Source organism: Cydia strobilella, chromosome 5 (genome assembly GCF_947568885.1).
Source record: "Cydia strobilella chromosome 5, ilCydStro3.1, whole genome shotgun sequence".
Taxonomy (NCBI): domain Eukaryota; kingdom Metazoa; phylum Arthropoda; class Insecta; order Lepidoptera; family Tortricidae; genus Cydia; species Cydia strobilella.
In genome coordinates this window covers 20,841,991-20,856,501 of record NC_086045.1, presented here as the reverse complement: position 1 = coordinate 20,856,501, position 14,511 = coordinate 20,841,991, and the positions used below count along the sequence as shown (strand labels likewise).

Here is a 14,511-nt window from a genome sequence, read left to right as displayed (position 1 = left end):
GTCAAGTGCGGGTCGGACGCGCGCACCAAGGGGACCGTACTTTTTAGTATTTGTTGGTATAGCGGCAACAGAAATACATCATCTGTGAAAATTTCAACTGTCTGTTCATGAGATACAGCCTGGTGACAGACAGACGGACAGCGAAGTATTAGTAATAGGGTCCCGTTTTTACCCTTTGGGTACGGAACCCTAATAAAAAAGACATTAATGATCATTGATGAATGTTCCTTTTATTAATATTGTTGGTCACAAAACTCAACTTTTTATTTCAGATTTCCAAAGGACGAGGAATAGGGGATATTACTGCAATGTTCTGCCACCAGAGTGCAGCACTAGCTTTTTTAGTGCACCGTAGAGTAACTTATTCATACTGTACCTTTAACAGGTTTTTGACAAGTTTTCAGGGGACCTACCGGAAAACTCGAATCCGAAATTTCGTTATCTAGCTGCCTCTTTATCGCTCGAATACGCAAGAGTGACAGAGATGTTAGATAACGAAAGTTCGATTTTCTTGTTTCGCGATAGACCCGCAGATTGTGATAGTGGCGCCACCTACGCCGAGTTTCGCGTAATATTCCCTATTATTAAATAAATAAAAAATATTACACGAACGTTTTTTTTTATTATTTCCTATTTGGTACAGTCAGCTGCAGAGAAAAGGTACCCCACGTCCATACTAATTTACAGAACTTTGTATGTCTTTTCTATGCCTTTTCTCTGCAGCTGACTGTACATGACTAGAAACTATACTTAGTCTTTTAGCATTAGAAAAAACGGTAAACCATTTCCACGTGTCTTTTTATTGACAAGTTTTTTTTATAAATATAACAATATTTTACTTATGAAAGCAAAAGTATGTAAATGATCGTATATTATATTTGTTGTGACTTATTTTCAAAGTGTTTTTCGATAAAACGACACGTTAAGATCGCTCGCCTTCCTTCTAATGATAAAAAAACGAGAGGTATAGTTAGACGGTTCTGAGTGGTAGACTGCAAATGAGATAAAAGCTATATTAGGTACATGCATTAATCCTCATATCAGGCGGCTCTTTGATTCCAAGGATTGCATAATTTTTATACTTTTTAATGATTTTTAGAATATGAAAATTATAAAAAGTGTAAAAGTTATGCAATTCTTGTATTCCACGCATATCATTTCAACGAGCCGCCTGCTACAGATTTCTTGAAATTGCCGCGTTTTTTCAGGTTCAACTTTCATTAGCCAGACTATTATCAATTTGCCAATTTCGTGATTATTATTTTACACGGCACATAAACTTATGCATAATTTATCGATATAAAAAGTCGACACAGTTACATCCCTAGCAAATTATCAAAATTATGACACCGTACGTAAATGAGAAATAACAAGCATATATGCATCTCTTTTCGGCACATTATCTAATTCGTAAGGAAGTAAAGTACGGGTATACATATTTGCGAAGCATTTTTGCCCGACTTCTATGCTTTAGTCATTATTCTGAGGTAGCGACATAACTCTATTAAAGTCATAACACACTACCGCACCGCACCGCGCACGTAATAGGGAATTAGGGATGATGACACATATTGAATGTTAAAAAAAATAGGTAACTATAGTTGGTCAAACCAATTTGTCAGTCAGTAACAACTAGGAAAATTATACTTATCCGTTTCTTTTGGGTGCTAGTACTAGTATAAGACAAAGATAATATGATTCTCTCTGTCTATGTTTGAAATGAGACAGTCCTTTGACAAACTTTAAACCGAATTTTTGAAAAAGTTTTTAAACTCCATCGACAAACCTATCTGTCATATATTTGACATGTTATTAGATATACCTTTCTTGCGTCAACTTTGCTTTGTTATATATTTTATCAAGCGTGTTAAATTATTTCATTATTTTTTAAGTTTAAAATGCCACCGAAAAAAGAAGCGGCGAAAAAAGACGTATGTGGTATTTATAATAATTTCTACTCGATCATTTTTATAACATAAATTTTGGCGACGCCGATTTTATATGGATAATGTTCCTACCATCTCAGGATCCTGAGGAACAAATGCGCAAAAAGTTTCGCGCGAAATGCCAGTTTCGTGCGCTCGGACGGTTTGTGCTCGAGAACCGGTACTGGCTCATAGAGGGCGTTGACGAGTACGAGGGTTTGGACGACGTGAAGCGGCGGGTGGAGCAAGCCGTTAGAAGCAAGCATAAGAAGAAACAGTTGCTGAACATAAACGTTAGATGTCACTTTTGTTACATCTCATTGCGTGTAGATAGATGGACCAAGGAATTGCACTGTATAACCCCGTTTTAGGGTCTTGTAGTCACCTAGAAACCCTTATAGTTTCGCCATGTCTGTCTGTCCGAGGCTTTGCTCCGTGATCGTTAGTGCTAGAAAGCTGAAATTTGGCATGGATACAGAAATCATGCATTGCGACAGAACGGCAAAATAAAAACAAAAAAAAAATATCTCCCATACACAGTTTTTTTTGAAAAATTTTTTTGCTTTAACCCAATAGCGACGAGCTAAAGGCCAGACCACCTGTGGCCATACGTTACAATTATGTCGGAGGGGTGCTGACCTGCAGCGTGGTCGCACATTCGCTGCAAAAATTGGCTATGTCAGTCACCTGAGAGCGCACCAGCGACGATCTCAGTGGTAAAACGCAGTCGCTTTGGCCGAAATCGGCTAGGAGATGATGATGATGATGTGTGTTATCGTTGGATAGGTCTTTCAAAACGAATAAGGGTCTCCGACAACCATTTTTTGATATGTGTATTTAATATTTTCGGAAATAATCGCTCCGAAAGAAAAAAATACGTGTCCTCTGTCGTTTGAACCATGGGTTTAAAAATGTTCTTTTTTTAAGATTGGAATTTTTCTAATCTCAAAACTAGTGGTAAATACCTTTTTTGCCGAAATGCTAGGGTTCCTATGATATCTAATATTGCGGTACAATAAAATGTGAATGACACTATTCAGTGCATATTTACCCTGATTCAATTTTGGAGGAAAATAGTTACCACTACTATTGAGGTTATAAAAAAAAAAAAGAAACGCACTATAGCAAGAAATTGCACTCATGGAAAGGATTTACGTATAAATGAACTTAAAACCCATTATACTTAGTGTAAATGCTTCTAAAAAAAACATTTATTGTCGCAGTATATAAAAAAAAACAGTAGTAGGTACAAGCTTAAATTACAGCAGTATTATACAAGTAGGAACTAACTTCTAACCGCCAGGAAGAAAAAAACTGTAGCCTGTGGACCCTGTGGTTTGTTTCTATGGATTTGACATAAGTAATATCTCCGGTGTTGCAGGCGTCCATAGGTTACGGTAACTGCTTACCATCAGGCGGGCCGTATGCTTGATTGCCACCGACGTGGTATATAAAAAAAAAGTATCTAATGACATCTATTTTTCTTAAACGATTGCAGCGCCATCTGCGTTGAGCTTTGCGCATTTATGCTCATTTGAATAATTTCAGGATAAAGCATTACTGAACAAGTTTGCGGAAGAGCGAACACCGCAAGAACAGCAATATCTCTACCGCATTTTGGGTGGTTTGAAGTGCTTCAAACGTTATCCTAATGTAGGTGACTCTTACATGTGATGGTAGATTTTATTTATAACAGGGGCCCGTTTATCAAAAGCTTGTAACTTGTAATACAAGTGGAAGTCCCTTTCTAACAAAAGCTGTCAAAAAGTGACATCCGCTTGTATTACAAGTTACAAGCTTTTGAGAAACAGGACCCAGAGGTTCCCATTCTTTTTCAGTCCGCGGCGCACTTGTAAGTTTAAAATTTCGGCGGTGGCGCCCTAACACGCCCTAATCTAGCTAGGCTATTCGAAATAGATAGGTAACATGGTGAGGAGTATTGCCTCACGGCGCCCCTCTCCATTGTCTACGGCGCCCCAGGGCACCGCGGCGCACAGTTTGGGAATCCCTGATTTATAATATGAAATTCAGAATTTCTATGGGACGATATCCCTTCACGCCTACATTTTTTAAATTTGCCCCCTTTTTCTACTGACAAAATTAGCTTGACCAACTATAAGTACCTATCTTCGCAACGTACCCCATACAAAATATTTGCTAGGGCATTTGAAATTGCATGTGTTGACAATTTTATTATTGGCTTTAGTTGTTTTTTGTTCGAAAAAACGTTTGAGAGGGTGTATTTTATGACATCTATAGGTATGGAAGGTAGGTACCTTACATATTATAAAAGTAGTCGCGAATTATAGGTATGGAAGGTAGGTAACTTACATCCCAGGTAGCAAAAAGACGTCAGCGACGTCATAATGACGGCATTATTACGTCATAATGACGGCATTATTACGTCATAATGACGTCGCTGACGTCATAATGACGTATAAATGCTACTGGGGATATTATAAAAGTAGTCGCGAATTATAGGTATGGAAGGTAGGTACCTTACATTCTACAGTCTACATTGCCTAGTAATAAAGGAAAAATGAAAAACTCACTGCCTCGGACGACACTCGAATTCGCAATCCCGGATCCCGGGTACCAGCCCGCCCCTCTACCAACTGAGCTACCCGTGTGAGCGCGTGGCCTTTGTGCCTGAGGCTCACACACAATTGGCCACTCGCGCAGGCACAAAGGCCACGCGCTCACACAAAATAAATAATGGCTTTTGTTTAACAGAATGCCATTGTTAGTACAGGTAAGTGAACGAGCTCAGTAAAGATAGCGTTAACTATACTTGTGATTAGGAAAAAGTAAAAGAGAAAAATTTTCGACGCGAGAAACATATTTTTTCTATGGGACAGGTCGATCAAGTCGGCCAACCCTCCATACAAAGTCCAAAAACTTTTCGCGACCAAAATTTTTTTTTTCTCTATTTAGAACACGATATGCCCTTAAACGGATCCCCACTATGTTTGTTACGTCCTGTTTATTCTTAGCATTGTGATATTTGTGATATCTTTTGCAAACGTTTCTGCCTAATACAAAATTGACTTCCTGAAACTTGAAATTGAATATTTTGATTTTATTCAAAAGCACGTGAAGAGAAAACTCGCAGCGGCGACATACTTCAAGTACTACGGTCCGAACCGCGTGATCGTACGTCAGCACCACGAGGCCCACGCCATGTACTTCGTAGTGACCGGAGACGTGACCGTCAGCCAGCTGGTGTACGACGACCTGCTGCAGCAGCACGTGTCGGTCGACGTCGGCACCATGGCCGCCGGAGACATGTTCGGAGAGGTGTCGCTGCTCCATAATATACCGAGGACTGCTACTGTCACTACCAATGGTAATGTTGGTATTCTTTTTTTTTGTGTTTTGGTCCATTTTATTTAAAGTTGTACAGTCAAGGTATTAAATATCGACACGGACAAACTGCCAAAATTATGTGTACATGATCTTGTTGCCCATCTGATAAGGTAGTGTGTGGATATTTTGGACATGTTGATATTTGATACACTTTTTTCATATTTGAGAATTTTTGTACGCACACAGTCGAACGCCCGAAGAGTCCGAGAAAGACGCGCCTTTCTTTTGTTTAGTTTTCAGACATAGAACATTATTATAGTACAAGTATCTAAATGCGAAGGCCGCAGGCCCGAAGGGTTCGTGTTCGAGAGTAGCGCACTTTTCTAATGGTGATTGACTGAAATGAAACCTGTACTGATGGTTACTTATCAAAGTATGTAGACAAAATTAGATTTCTCCAATACCCTTTATTCTTCTCTTCACCTTCTATCACTGGCCTTCGTTTGGTCCATACTGTACGCGATACTGTACTTTGTATACTTATACTTAGAGCAGAAGCAAAATAAGTCTAATTACAGTGAACACATTACATTTTCTTACAAGACATCGCTACAAGTCGATAGACAGGCGGTCAATATTTGTTTGCCGTTACCAAGTAACCAAATGTGGTGGTTAACTGGGGTTATACCATATAACGTAACCTGAATACTCAAATAATTAATAGATGTTACATACAGTTCTGATTTTCTATATCGTTAAAGTTACGAAACTAATTTTGGTGCTGTGCAAGGTTCCTTCAGGGATAATTCCGCTTGATGGTCGCGTTATTCACGGGCGATCTTTTCTAGAATCATCGAGATTCGTTTTACCAAAGGTCACTGTGAGTTGTTGGCGTTGATGAAGGAAGACTTCAAGAATGTGCTGCAGGAATCATTGCAGAAGCAATGGGACGAGGTTCGGCGCGCTATGTCAGCGTTCACTTACTTCGACAGTCTCGATGAGGTGAAATACTTAACTATCTAGCCTCCTACCCAGGTAGCATTTATACGTCATTATGACGTCCGTTACGTCATTATGACGTATAAATGACGTCATTATGACGTCGCTGACGTCACTTTGCTACCTGGGTAGCATCTAGGAGTACGATACTCCAAAATTAAAACCCGGAATGGAGTTACCATAAGGCGCGAGTAGGGTCCAACCTAAAATAAGCGGCAGATTCCTGCAGCCGACCTGCCTCCACACGTATTGGCTCGCCTTCCCTGTGGGTTAAGACAGTGAAGCCGAGAGGGTAATGCAGGTACTGGGCATCCCTGCGTTTCCTTAATGCCGTCCCAGGCGGTGTAATGTCTGTGGAGAGGTTATCGTCTCTCCGGTGTTACACCATAAATCGTCTACAATAGACGCAAAGGCTAATGTAGCCTCCTAAAGTCCCATAGTACAGTCGCCATCAGTTATATCCGAGCGGCCGAGGTGCTCAAAAATATCTGAACACGTAATCTAGGGCCATGACAATAGAGGCGTGTTCAGATATTTGTGACCACTTTGGCCGCTCCGATATATCTGATGGCGACTGTACTATTTAATTAATAATTCAGCCTATATATTCCACAGCCGGGAACAGGCCTCCCCTCATGCTCAAGAGGGATGCGGAATTGGGGCCTACACATACCTACAACTGAGTGTCTTCCGCAGATGTACGCAGGTTTCCTCGCGATGTTTTCCTTCACCGAAAAGCTAGTGCTAGTATTAACCATAAAATGAAATGTACTAAAAAAATGTTACTTTTTCAGGTTGCCCGGCGCGAAGGCTGTATAGTAGCGAAAATGAAGTCATACGCGCGGAACGAGACTTTGCTGGGAGACGGAATAGGAGTGGCGAATTTCGTGTACTTCGTACTGTCCGGGCGCTGCCAGATGATCGAGTCGCTGCAGGTTATCGTCACTAAGAACCTTGGCCGCAGCCACTATACGTTGTACGATCCCTATGTAAGTACCTACCTGCTAACGGTAATAACTATTCATGTCCTAAATTAATTTTACGGGTAACTTTAATATCATAAGCACTCGCGCGAGATTTCGGTCGAACCAAACTTATAAATTTAATGTTAACCATATTTTTAGATACCTGAAGAGGAAAGTGAAAAAGATTTAGAGGAAAAATGGTTTGCGGCCTATAAAAATAGGAGAAGTACTCTTGAAGATAAATCTGAGACGGATGCAGCCACATCTCAGTATAGATCAAGCAAAGGGGTTTTGAGAAGCAGTCGCTTGTTGAAAACAGGAAGTGAGACCAAGGGAAAGCAATCGGTCACACTCGTGGACGTGGCACCGAGCAGGTCGACTTATGAGAAAAGCACTCAGGATTTTCTGCATCCTAGTGAACACAGACAGTCTGTCAGGTTACTTTTTTCTGATATCACTTATCAGGCAGATATATTGCTTTGTAGGGGATTTGAACCTGACTATTGTAAACGATATACTATGTGGGTGGCGTATCACCCTTTGCCTGGTAAAGGGTTAAACTAGCGCTATAATTCCCCAGTGCACCTGTACTTGTACTGTACCTACATACATATTCCATAGACGACAAAAGTAGGACTGACTTTCGTTCTAAGTTTGTAGGTAGGTAACATGCGTTTTGTTTTTAGACGTTACATAAGCGTAGGTGCTTTGGACCCCTTCAACGCAGTATCTATTTTCTCTAATCTCTATTTTCCAACACCTTAATTGACTATGGAAATCCTCATGATATTTCAGAGTAAGTATGGCCATCCCCGTTGATTCACAAGAGGATACCAAGAAGACCGAACAGCTGCGATCAGCTGATTTAAGAACATATTTCATGCAGGTTAGCCAAGCACCGCTGTCATTAACATAGTGAAGTATGATATGTCTGTGTCTCACGGAAGTTTTGTTGTTAAAACACATTGAAGTGTTTTCAGAACCCAAGACTTTTGAGGATATAAAGCTGTTAAATAATACGAAAATTCGTAGAAACAAACCCTTTAAACTTAACTTTATAAGCTTTAATTCCATAAAATGCATTTTGGTCAGAGAGAATGACTTAGACGTTTCATGGAACTATTGCAAATCTGCTGGAAATACTTTGTAACTACCAGTGAGTCAAATTCATCCACGGTAGTGTCCGTCTGACAGCAGCGAAACGGACTCGGTAGTACATTGTTAACTAACTAAGAGCTATGTTTGATTGTCTAGCTCCTGCTATCCTTATCACGAATATCTACGAGTATCTATTCTACTGCTTCGGTTATCACCTCCATAAACTACAGACCAATGAGGTTCAAAAACCCACATAGGTATTGAGATATAGAGGGAAGAAGATGGTCAAAAGAAAATTTCTTTAAGAATGCCACGTCCTTAAAATTAAATTCATAATTATCTTTTCAAACTAAAATATCATCATACCATAATCATCATTACATATGTATGAAAATATTTTTTATACGGGCCAACGTATGTGTATATATATATCTGTACCTAAACTCATTCCAGGTATGCATCTTCAACCCTGGGTCCACGTTCGGTTTCGGCGAGAACATGCGCGACCGGCGCATCGTCGCGCTCACGCCCGTCGACTGCATGCTGCTGCCCAAGGTCTGGCTGCTGCAGCGGAATACTGCCAACATCTGGACACGGATACAGCACTATCTCGAGAAGAAGGTGACTTTTAGCAGTTTCACAAGCATGCGCATATTGGCATTATTACCTAATTTGTCAAGCCGATAATTGGCAGAAAACGGCGCAGGATCGAGAAAAGTAGCGTGCTCTTGTTTTGGAGTTCAAGACCGTCTCGTCTTTTGGGTCGCTGAGCTGTATTTTGTCTGAATCCCGAACGATGAAAATGTAGCAATCACATAATTCTGAGCCTTTCAAACAGACAGACAAAAAAACCAGCAAATACATACAATTTCTGATGACAGTTGCCTCATTTAATGCCTATAAAGTAGTGTTCCAGCTCGAAAAAAGTTACCGTGCGACTATAAATTTTGACATACCAAGGTTTTTCTACTGCAGCCGGAACACCAAGGATTTTGGAAGTTGATCTAACAGTTTACGAACGTAAAGCGGTGGGTAACAAATGACAATAGCGTGACAGTGTAATAAAATTTGTTTCGCAGATTCCCACGAAGCATAAGCTGTTCAAAGAGTTTGTGACAGGGCGCCGCTGGCGGGAGTACCGCGACCAAGTGGTATCGGACGTGGTGGCGCGCTCCAATGCTGTCAACTTCACCACTGTGCACGACGTGCCTTACTCGATACGCATGGAGGAGATGCTAGATATTTAAGCTTTTTTTTAAAGTGAAATTATGTAATTTCTGTTTAGTAATGTAATTTTATTTTAGTTAATTTTCGAATAAATTGTATTAAGTTGTACCTACTTGAGTCACGTTTCATTTGCACGTGCTTGTGTATGTTTTTTTGGTTTGTTACAGTATTCCACATTCCACTGCTGGGACTCTTGTATTTCCACTGGACTCTATCCCTAGCAATACCCTGTCAAATGCTTTTAAATGCATCCTGGTCGTCACCTTCGCTTGGGCTTGTCTCGCCGTCTGTGTCTGTCGTGTGGCAACTACTAAGTAACCAAGTCGACCAAACATACATTTTTGGTCCATGGCAGCCGTGATCGGCTGTGTCCCTTAGATTAGCCAGTTTGGCGGGGTTTAGGTCCATTCATAAGTGCATTATAATGTCTAAATCCCAAGTATCCCTACTAATCCATACTAATATTATAATTGCAAAAGTCTGTCTGTCTGTCTGTCTGTCTGTGTGTTCCCTCTTCACGCTTAAACCGCTGAATCGATTTAGATGAAATTTGGCATAGAGATAGGTTGAGTCCCTGAGAAGGACATAGGATAGTTTTTATCTCGAAAATCATCTCTTAAGAAAGTAAAAAGCGGGGTGGAATTGAGATAATTATTGAAGTGCCTGCTAATTTGTGTGCATAATATGCTCAAATTGAATGTTTGCTATGAGAATTTTTCCAGGCGCTACACTTACTTTAGCTGCTGTTACTAAGTCCACGCAGACGAAGTCGCGGGCAAAAGCTAGTAATATTATAAATGGGAAAATGTCTGTCTGTAACATCTTCACGCTTAAACTGCAGAAACGATTTAGATAAAATTTGGTATGAAGGTAGTTTGAGGTCCGGGAAAGGTCATAGTTTATATCATCATCATCATTTTATTTTTTATTTTATTATATTTGTGATGGGGTCACGTTCGCCGGGGCGGTCGCGGCCTCATACACCTCCCTTGTTCCAGACGGGAGCAAGGGTTTCCTATTTAGCTCAGAGGAGAGAGAGGGTGCAGAGTGAGAATAAGGAAACACAGTTGTAATACAAATCGGCGGGCTTTTATGCCGGTTTATTATAAAGTAAGATTCCTTAAGTCTAGGTATCCTAGGTACGACGCGGGGTGGCTTCTAATTCTTGTAACGGTACGGCGCGGACCCTAAGCTACTCGCGGGTTTGGGAACGGTATCCCCTAAGAGTGAAGGGGATGGCGAGACGGGAAGGATATGCGAATCGGGGGGGAGCGCCTAGGGTGCCTACGCGTCTAAAACACGCCGGCTCTGACCAGGGCGATAGGGAGTATCGAGGGTGCCTACGCGTCTAAAACACGCCGGCTCGGACCAAGATACAGGGTAGGACGGGTTACGTAATCCAGGTGCCTACGCGTCTGAAAACACGCCGGCTCTGACTGGGCTACGGGAAGCAGGAAGGGTCGGAGGGGAACCGGGTGCCTACGCGTCTGAAAACACGCCGGCTCGACCGGGAGATCAGCTGTCCTCACTGCAGAAGGCGGTGAGCCCAACTGACGCTGTTGTATGGGCGCGCGCCGCTTTTATACGCTCGGCCCGGCGCGCGACGGGTGGGGCGAGTGGGCTGGCACTCGATCGGTGGCCGCGGCTCGATAGGTAGCTCCGCTGTCTGTCACGTGGCGGCGGCGTGGTGTTGTAATGCGCGGCTGTGCGCGCCATTACAGTCCCGTCACCCGTCTGGAGATTTTTACCTTTGGGGAAAAATCACCGTTAGAATATGCTGGCTGAAAGGCGTTACCTTTTTTTTTTTTAATTTGTATTATTGTTTACTGGATGCTAAATGTTTATCTCTCATTTTTGTATTTATTTTAAGTATTCGTCTTCCTATTTGCAACACGTTTATTTATTTTGAGCTTACGTTCTCTGCTTGACCCCACGTCGTTTGTTTATTTATGCTTATTTTAAGTATCTATTGCGGTTTAACTGGTCCCACTTTTGATTACACTTATTCTTTCTTTAATAACTATATTTTATGTAAACAATACAATGTTTTTTTTTTTTGGTACTTTAATCTATTAACGGTTTTTTTTTTTTATACTACACTATAATATTATGTTTTTTTTTTTTACTACACTATATTTGTTTTTCTTATTACGGTACTTGAATGTAATCTCTATTATATTTTTATATTATTTCACTACACTATATATTTAATTATTTCACTGTTTATTTATTCTTGTTTCCCCCCTTTTTCCTTTCCGGTGACGTTCGTAGGGCGGGTGCGCCTGCCGCGTTCGCGGCCTCCTCGTATGGCCGTGTTGTTGGCCGCCGTTCCTCTTTCTGCCCGCCCTGCGCGTCCTTTTCTTGTTTCCGCCTTCTGTGTCTGGTCTTGAGGACGGTGCCGGTGCCAGGGGGCTGGCGATCTGTAACTTACTTTTTCTTATCCATCCTATCTCTATTTTTCTTTTATTAAATTGACGTTTAAGGGTCCCATGTTCCATCTCTGAAGTCGGTTCGTGTCCGCGCTGCGTGGTTTGTGTTTTTCGAATTTTCTTCTTCCGGTTGTATTTTGTCGCTAGTCTCTGTGTGTGCTGCGTAAGGTTCGCTTTTGCTCGTCGGCGCGTGACTCGGTTTGCGGTGTATTTACCTTTTTCGGATATCTGGTCAATCTTACGGAAATCTACCTGTGGGAGCGGGTACGCATCTTCTTCGGATATCTGGCTAAGCTTACGGTAATCTGCACGGAATCGGTACTGACCTGACAGTTTTTCCACTGGTACTAAGGGGAAACTACGTGAGCTATGGGACTTCTCGATCACGCCCTGTTGAAGCATGTCACTCACGTGTTTGTCAGTTATTTCTTGCTGTTTCGGATTTCGCGGATTGTATTTCTGTTTTACGGGTCCTGTGTGCTTTAGTTCTATTTTGTGATGTACCTCTGTGAACGGTGTGGTTGGCTGCTGTTGACTGAATTCGGCGGTTATGCTATTCTGGTTTTCTTCTGGAGTGTCTACTTTTTGCTTGTCCTCTCCGTTTTTCGGATTTTTTCTCTGGGTATCTTTGTCATCGGGGTCTTCTTCGTCTTGGCTCTCTCCTGGCCATTTTATTGACATTCCAAGTCGTTTCAGGACGTCCATTCCTATTATAATGTCCGTCGCTGACGGCAGTACCCTCAGCCAGTGTCTGATTTTTACCTCTTTGACTTCTATGTCGACCAACAAGTTGTTGTGGGTTTGTGTCCTGGTCCCATTCGCTAGTATTACTTCTCTTGTTTTTAGCTTATTTTGGTACGCGATGTTCTTACATTCATTATATACTTGCTGGTTGATGTACGTGTTGGTGGATCCTGTGTCTATTACGCCTCGGTATTTTCTTCCCATTATGTGCAAATCGGTGTATATGCGGTTGTCGCTCGCCTGTGGGCTATCGGCTGCTCCTAGCTTTTCCTGCCCTATCCAGGTTGCTTTCCTGCAGCAGGCCTTACTCAGCACTCCCAGTTTTCCACACTGGCTGCAAAACACTTGGCGTCTGCCCCTGCAGGCGTCCGCGTTATGTCCCGGTTTCCCACAGGACCAGCAGCTGGTCTTGGGGTCGTACTTCGGATGCACTGTGTGGCTCGTACTCTCTCTCGGTTCGGGTTTCGGTTTCTGGTTGTCGCTGCATCGGTCGTCCCTACCTTGGGTCGTTTGTTCGCTACTTGCTTGTTTGTCCTCCCTCCATTTGTTATTGTCGCTGGCGTCTCGCCACGCTCCTGACGACGTCGTTGCACCGTACGTGGGTGTTCTTATATTTTCATACTCGGTTCCTAACTTTAACAGTTCTGGTAAGGTCTTATAGTCTTGCCTTTTGATGTATAGCTTGTAGCTATGTAACATATTCTCGTGGATGCGGTGTAACTTCGCTGCTTCGTCGAGACTTCCGTACCTGCGCATCAGCGTCAGAATGTCTGTGACGTAGTCGGTAAACCTCTCCTGGTCTCCTTGTTTTCTAGTGACAATTTTGGCTATGAGATCCTCTTCATAATTGGCCGGGTAGTAGTACAGCTTAAATGTTTGCAGGAATTGATTCCAATCGGTCCATGAGTCTACGTAATTTCTGTACCACAGGAGCGCTCTGCCCTGCAGGATGCGTGGTAGTGCGGGCAGTATGTCCTCTTTTTCGACCTTGCTGGCGTCGATGAGCTCTTCCAATCTTTCGATGAACTCGACGGCGTTGTCTGTAGTTTTAAACGAGAGGTTCCGTTCTTTTATTAATTTTGTGATCACCTTTGCATTGTTTTCCGCCATTTTATCGGCTTCTTCCTCTTTCAGGATCTCCACCAAGCCCTTGCGTATCTCCTCTACGGTTAAGTCTTCAGTCGGTACGCCACGTGCCGTGGCTTCTTAATTAATTCGGGTTTTTTGAGTCGGTATATCCAACTTGTAGGCATTTCTAATACCTACCGGTAAGCAGCGGTATACGGTGTTTTTTTTTTTTTTTTTTTTTTTTTTTTTTTTTTTTTTTTTTTTTTTTTTTTTTTTTTTTTTTTAACCTTATTACTTGGATGGAGCGTGTCGGGGGTCCTGGTGTACCTCTGTGCGGGCTAGGTGTACTCTACGGGTGGGCGGGATGCGACAGTCCCAGTTGCCTCGGTGCGGTGATGCTACGTGTAGCGGCTGTAAGGAATATATGAGTACACGGGGCGGTATATGTTAAATATTTATTTATTTATTTATTCTGTCCTCTCTCGAGCAATGGTTCCTTCCAGGATACCTTATGGACTCCTACGTGAGTTTTTTCGTTGGGCGCCAGATGTGATGGGGTCACGTTCGCCGGGGCGGTCGCAGCCTCATACACCTCCCTTGTTCCAGACGGGAGCAAGGGTTTCCTATTTAGCTCAGAGGAGAGAGAGGGTGCAGAGTGAGAATAAGGAAACACAGTTGTAATACAAATCGGCGGGCTTTTATGCCGGTTTATTATAAAGTAAGATTCCTTAAGTCTAGGTATCCTAGGTA

General features: G+C 42.2%; 1 protein-coding gene across 1 annotated transcript; it reads left to right on the top strand.

Moving 5' to 3' along the window:
• Positions 1-1,835: 1,835 nt before the first annotated feature.
• LOC134741593 (uncharacterized) lies at positions 1,836-9,628 on the top strand. Its single transcript, XM_063674432.1, has 10 exons — positions 1,836-1,931; positions 2,027-2,218; positions 3,474-3,578; positions 5,016-5,271; positions 6,106-6,233; positions 7,025-7,219; positions 7,355-7,632; positions 7,991-8,081; positions 8,747-8,914; positions 9,373-9,628. The coding sequence occupies exons 1-10, from the start codon at positions 1,899-1,901 to the stop codon at positions 9,538-9,540; spliced, it is 1,614 nt and encodes a 537-aa protein (XP_063530502.1). The 5' UTR covers positions 1,836-1,898; the 3' UTR covers positions 9,541-9,628.
• The last annotated feature ends 4,883 nt before the right edge of the window (positions 9,629-14,511 follow it).

Bases quoted from the DNA above. Each gene is read 5' to 3' on its own strand.
- LOC134741593 (XM_063674432.1), top strand. From the start codon at position 1,899: ATGCCACCGAAAAAAGAAGCGGCGAAAAAAGAC. The intron at 2,219-3,473 runs GTTAGATGTCAC...GAATAATTTCAG, and splicing joins AACAGTTGCTGAACATAAAC to GATAAAGCATTACTGAACAA. The intron at 5,272-6,105 runs GTAATGTTGGTA...GTTTTACCAAAG, and splicing joins TGCTACTGTCACTACCAATG to GTCACTGTGAGTTGTTGGCG.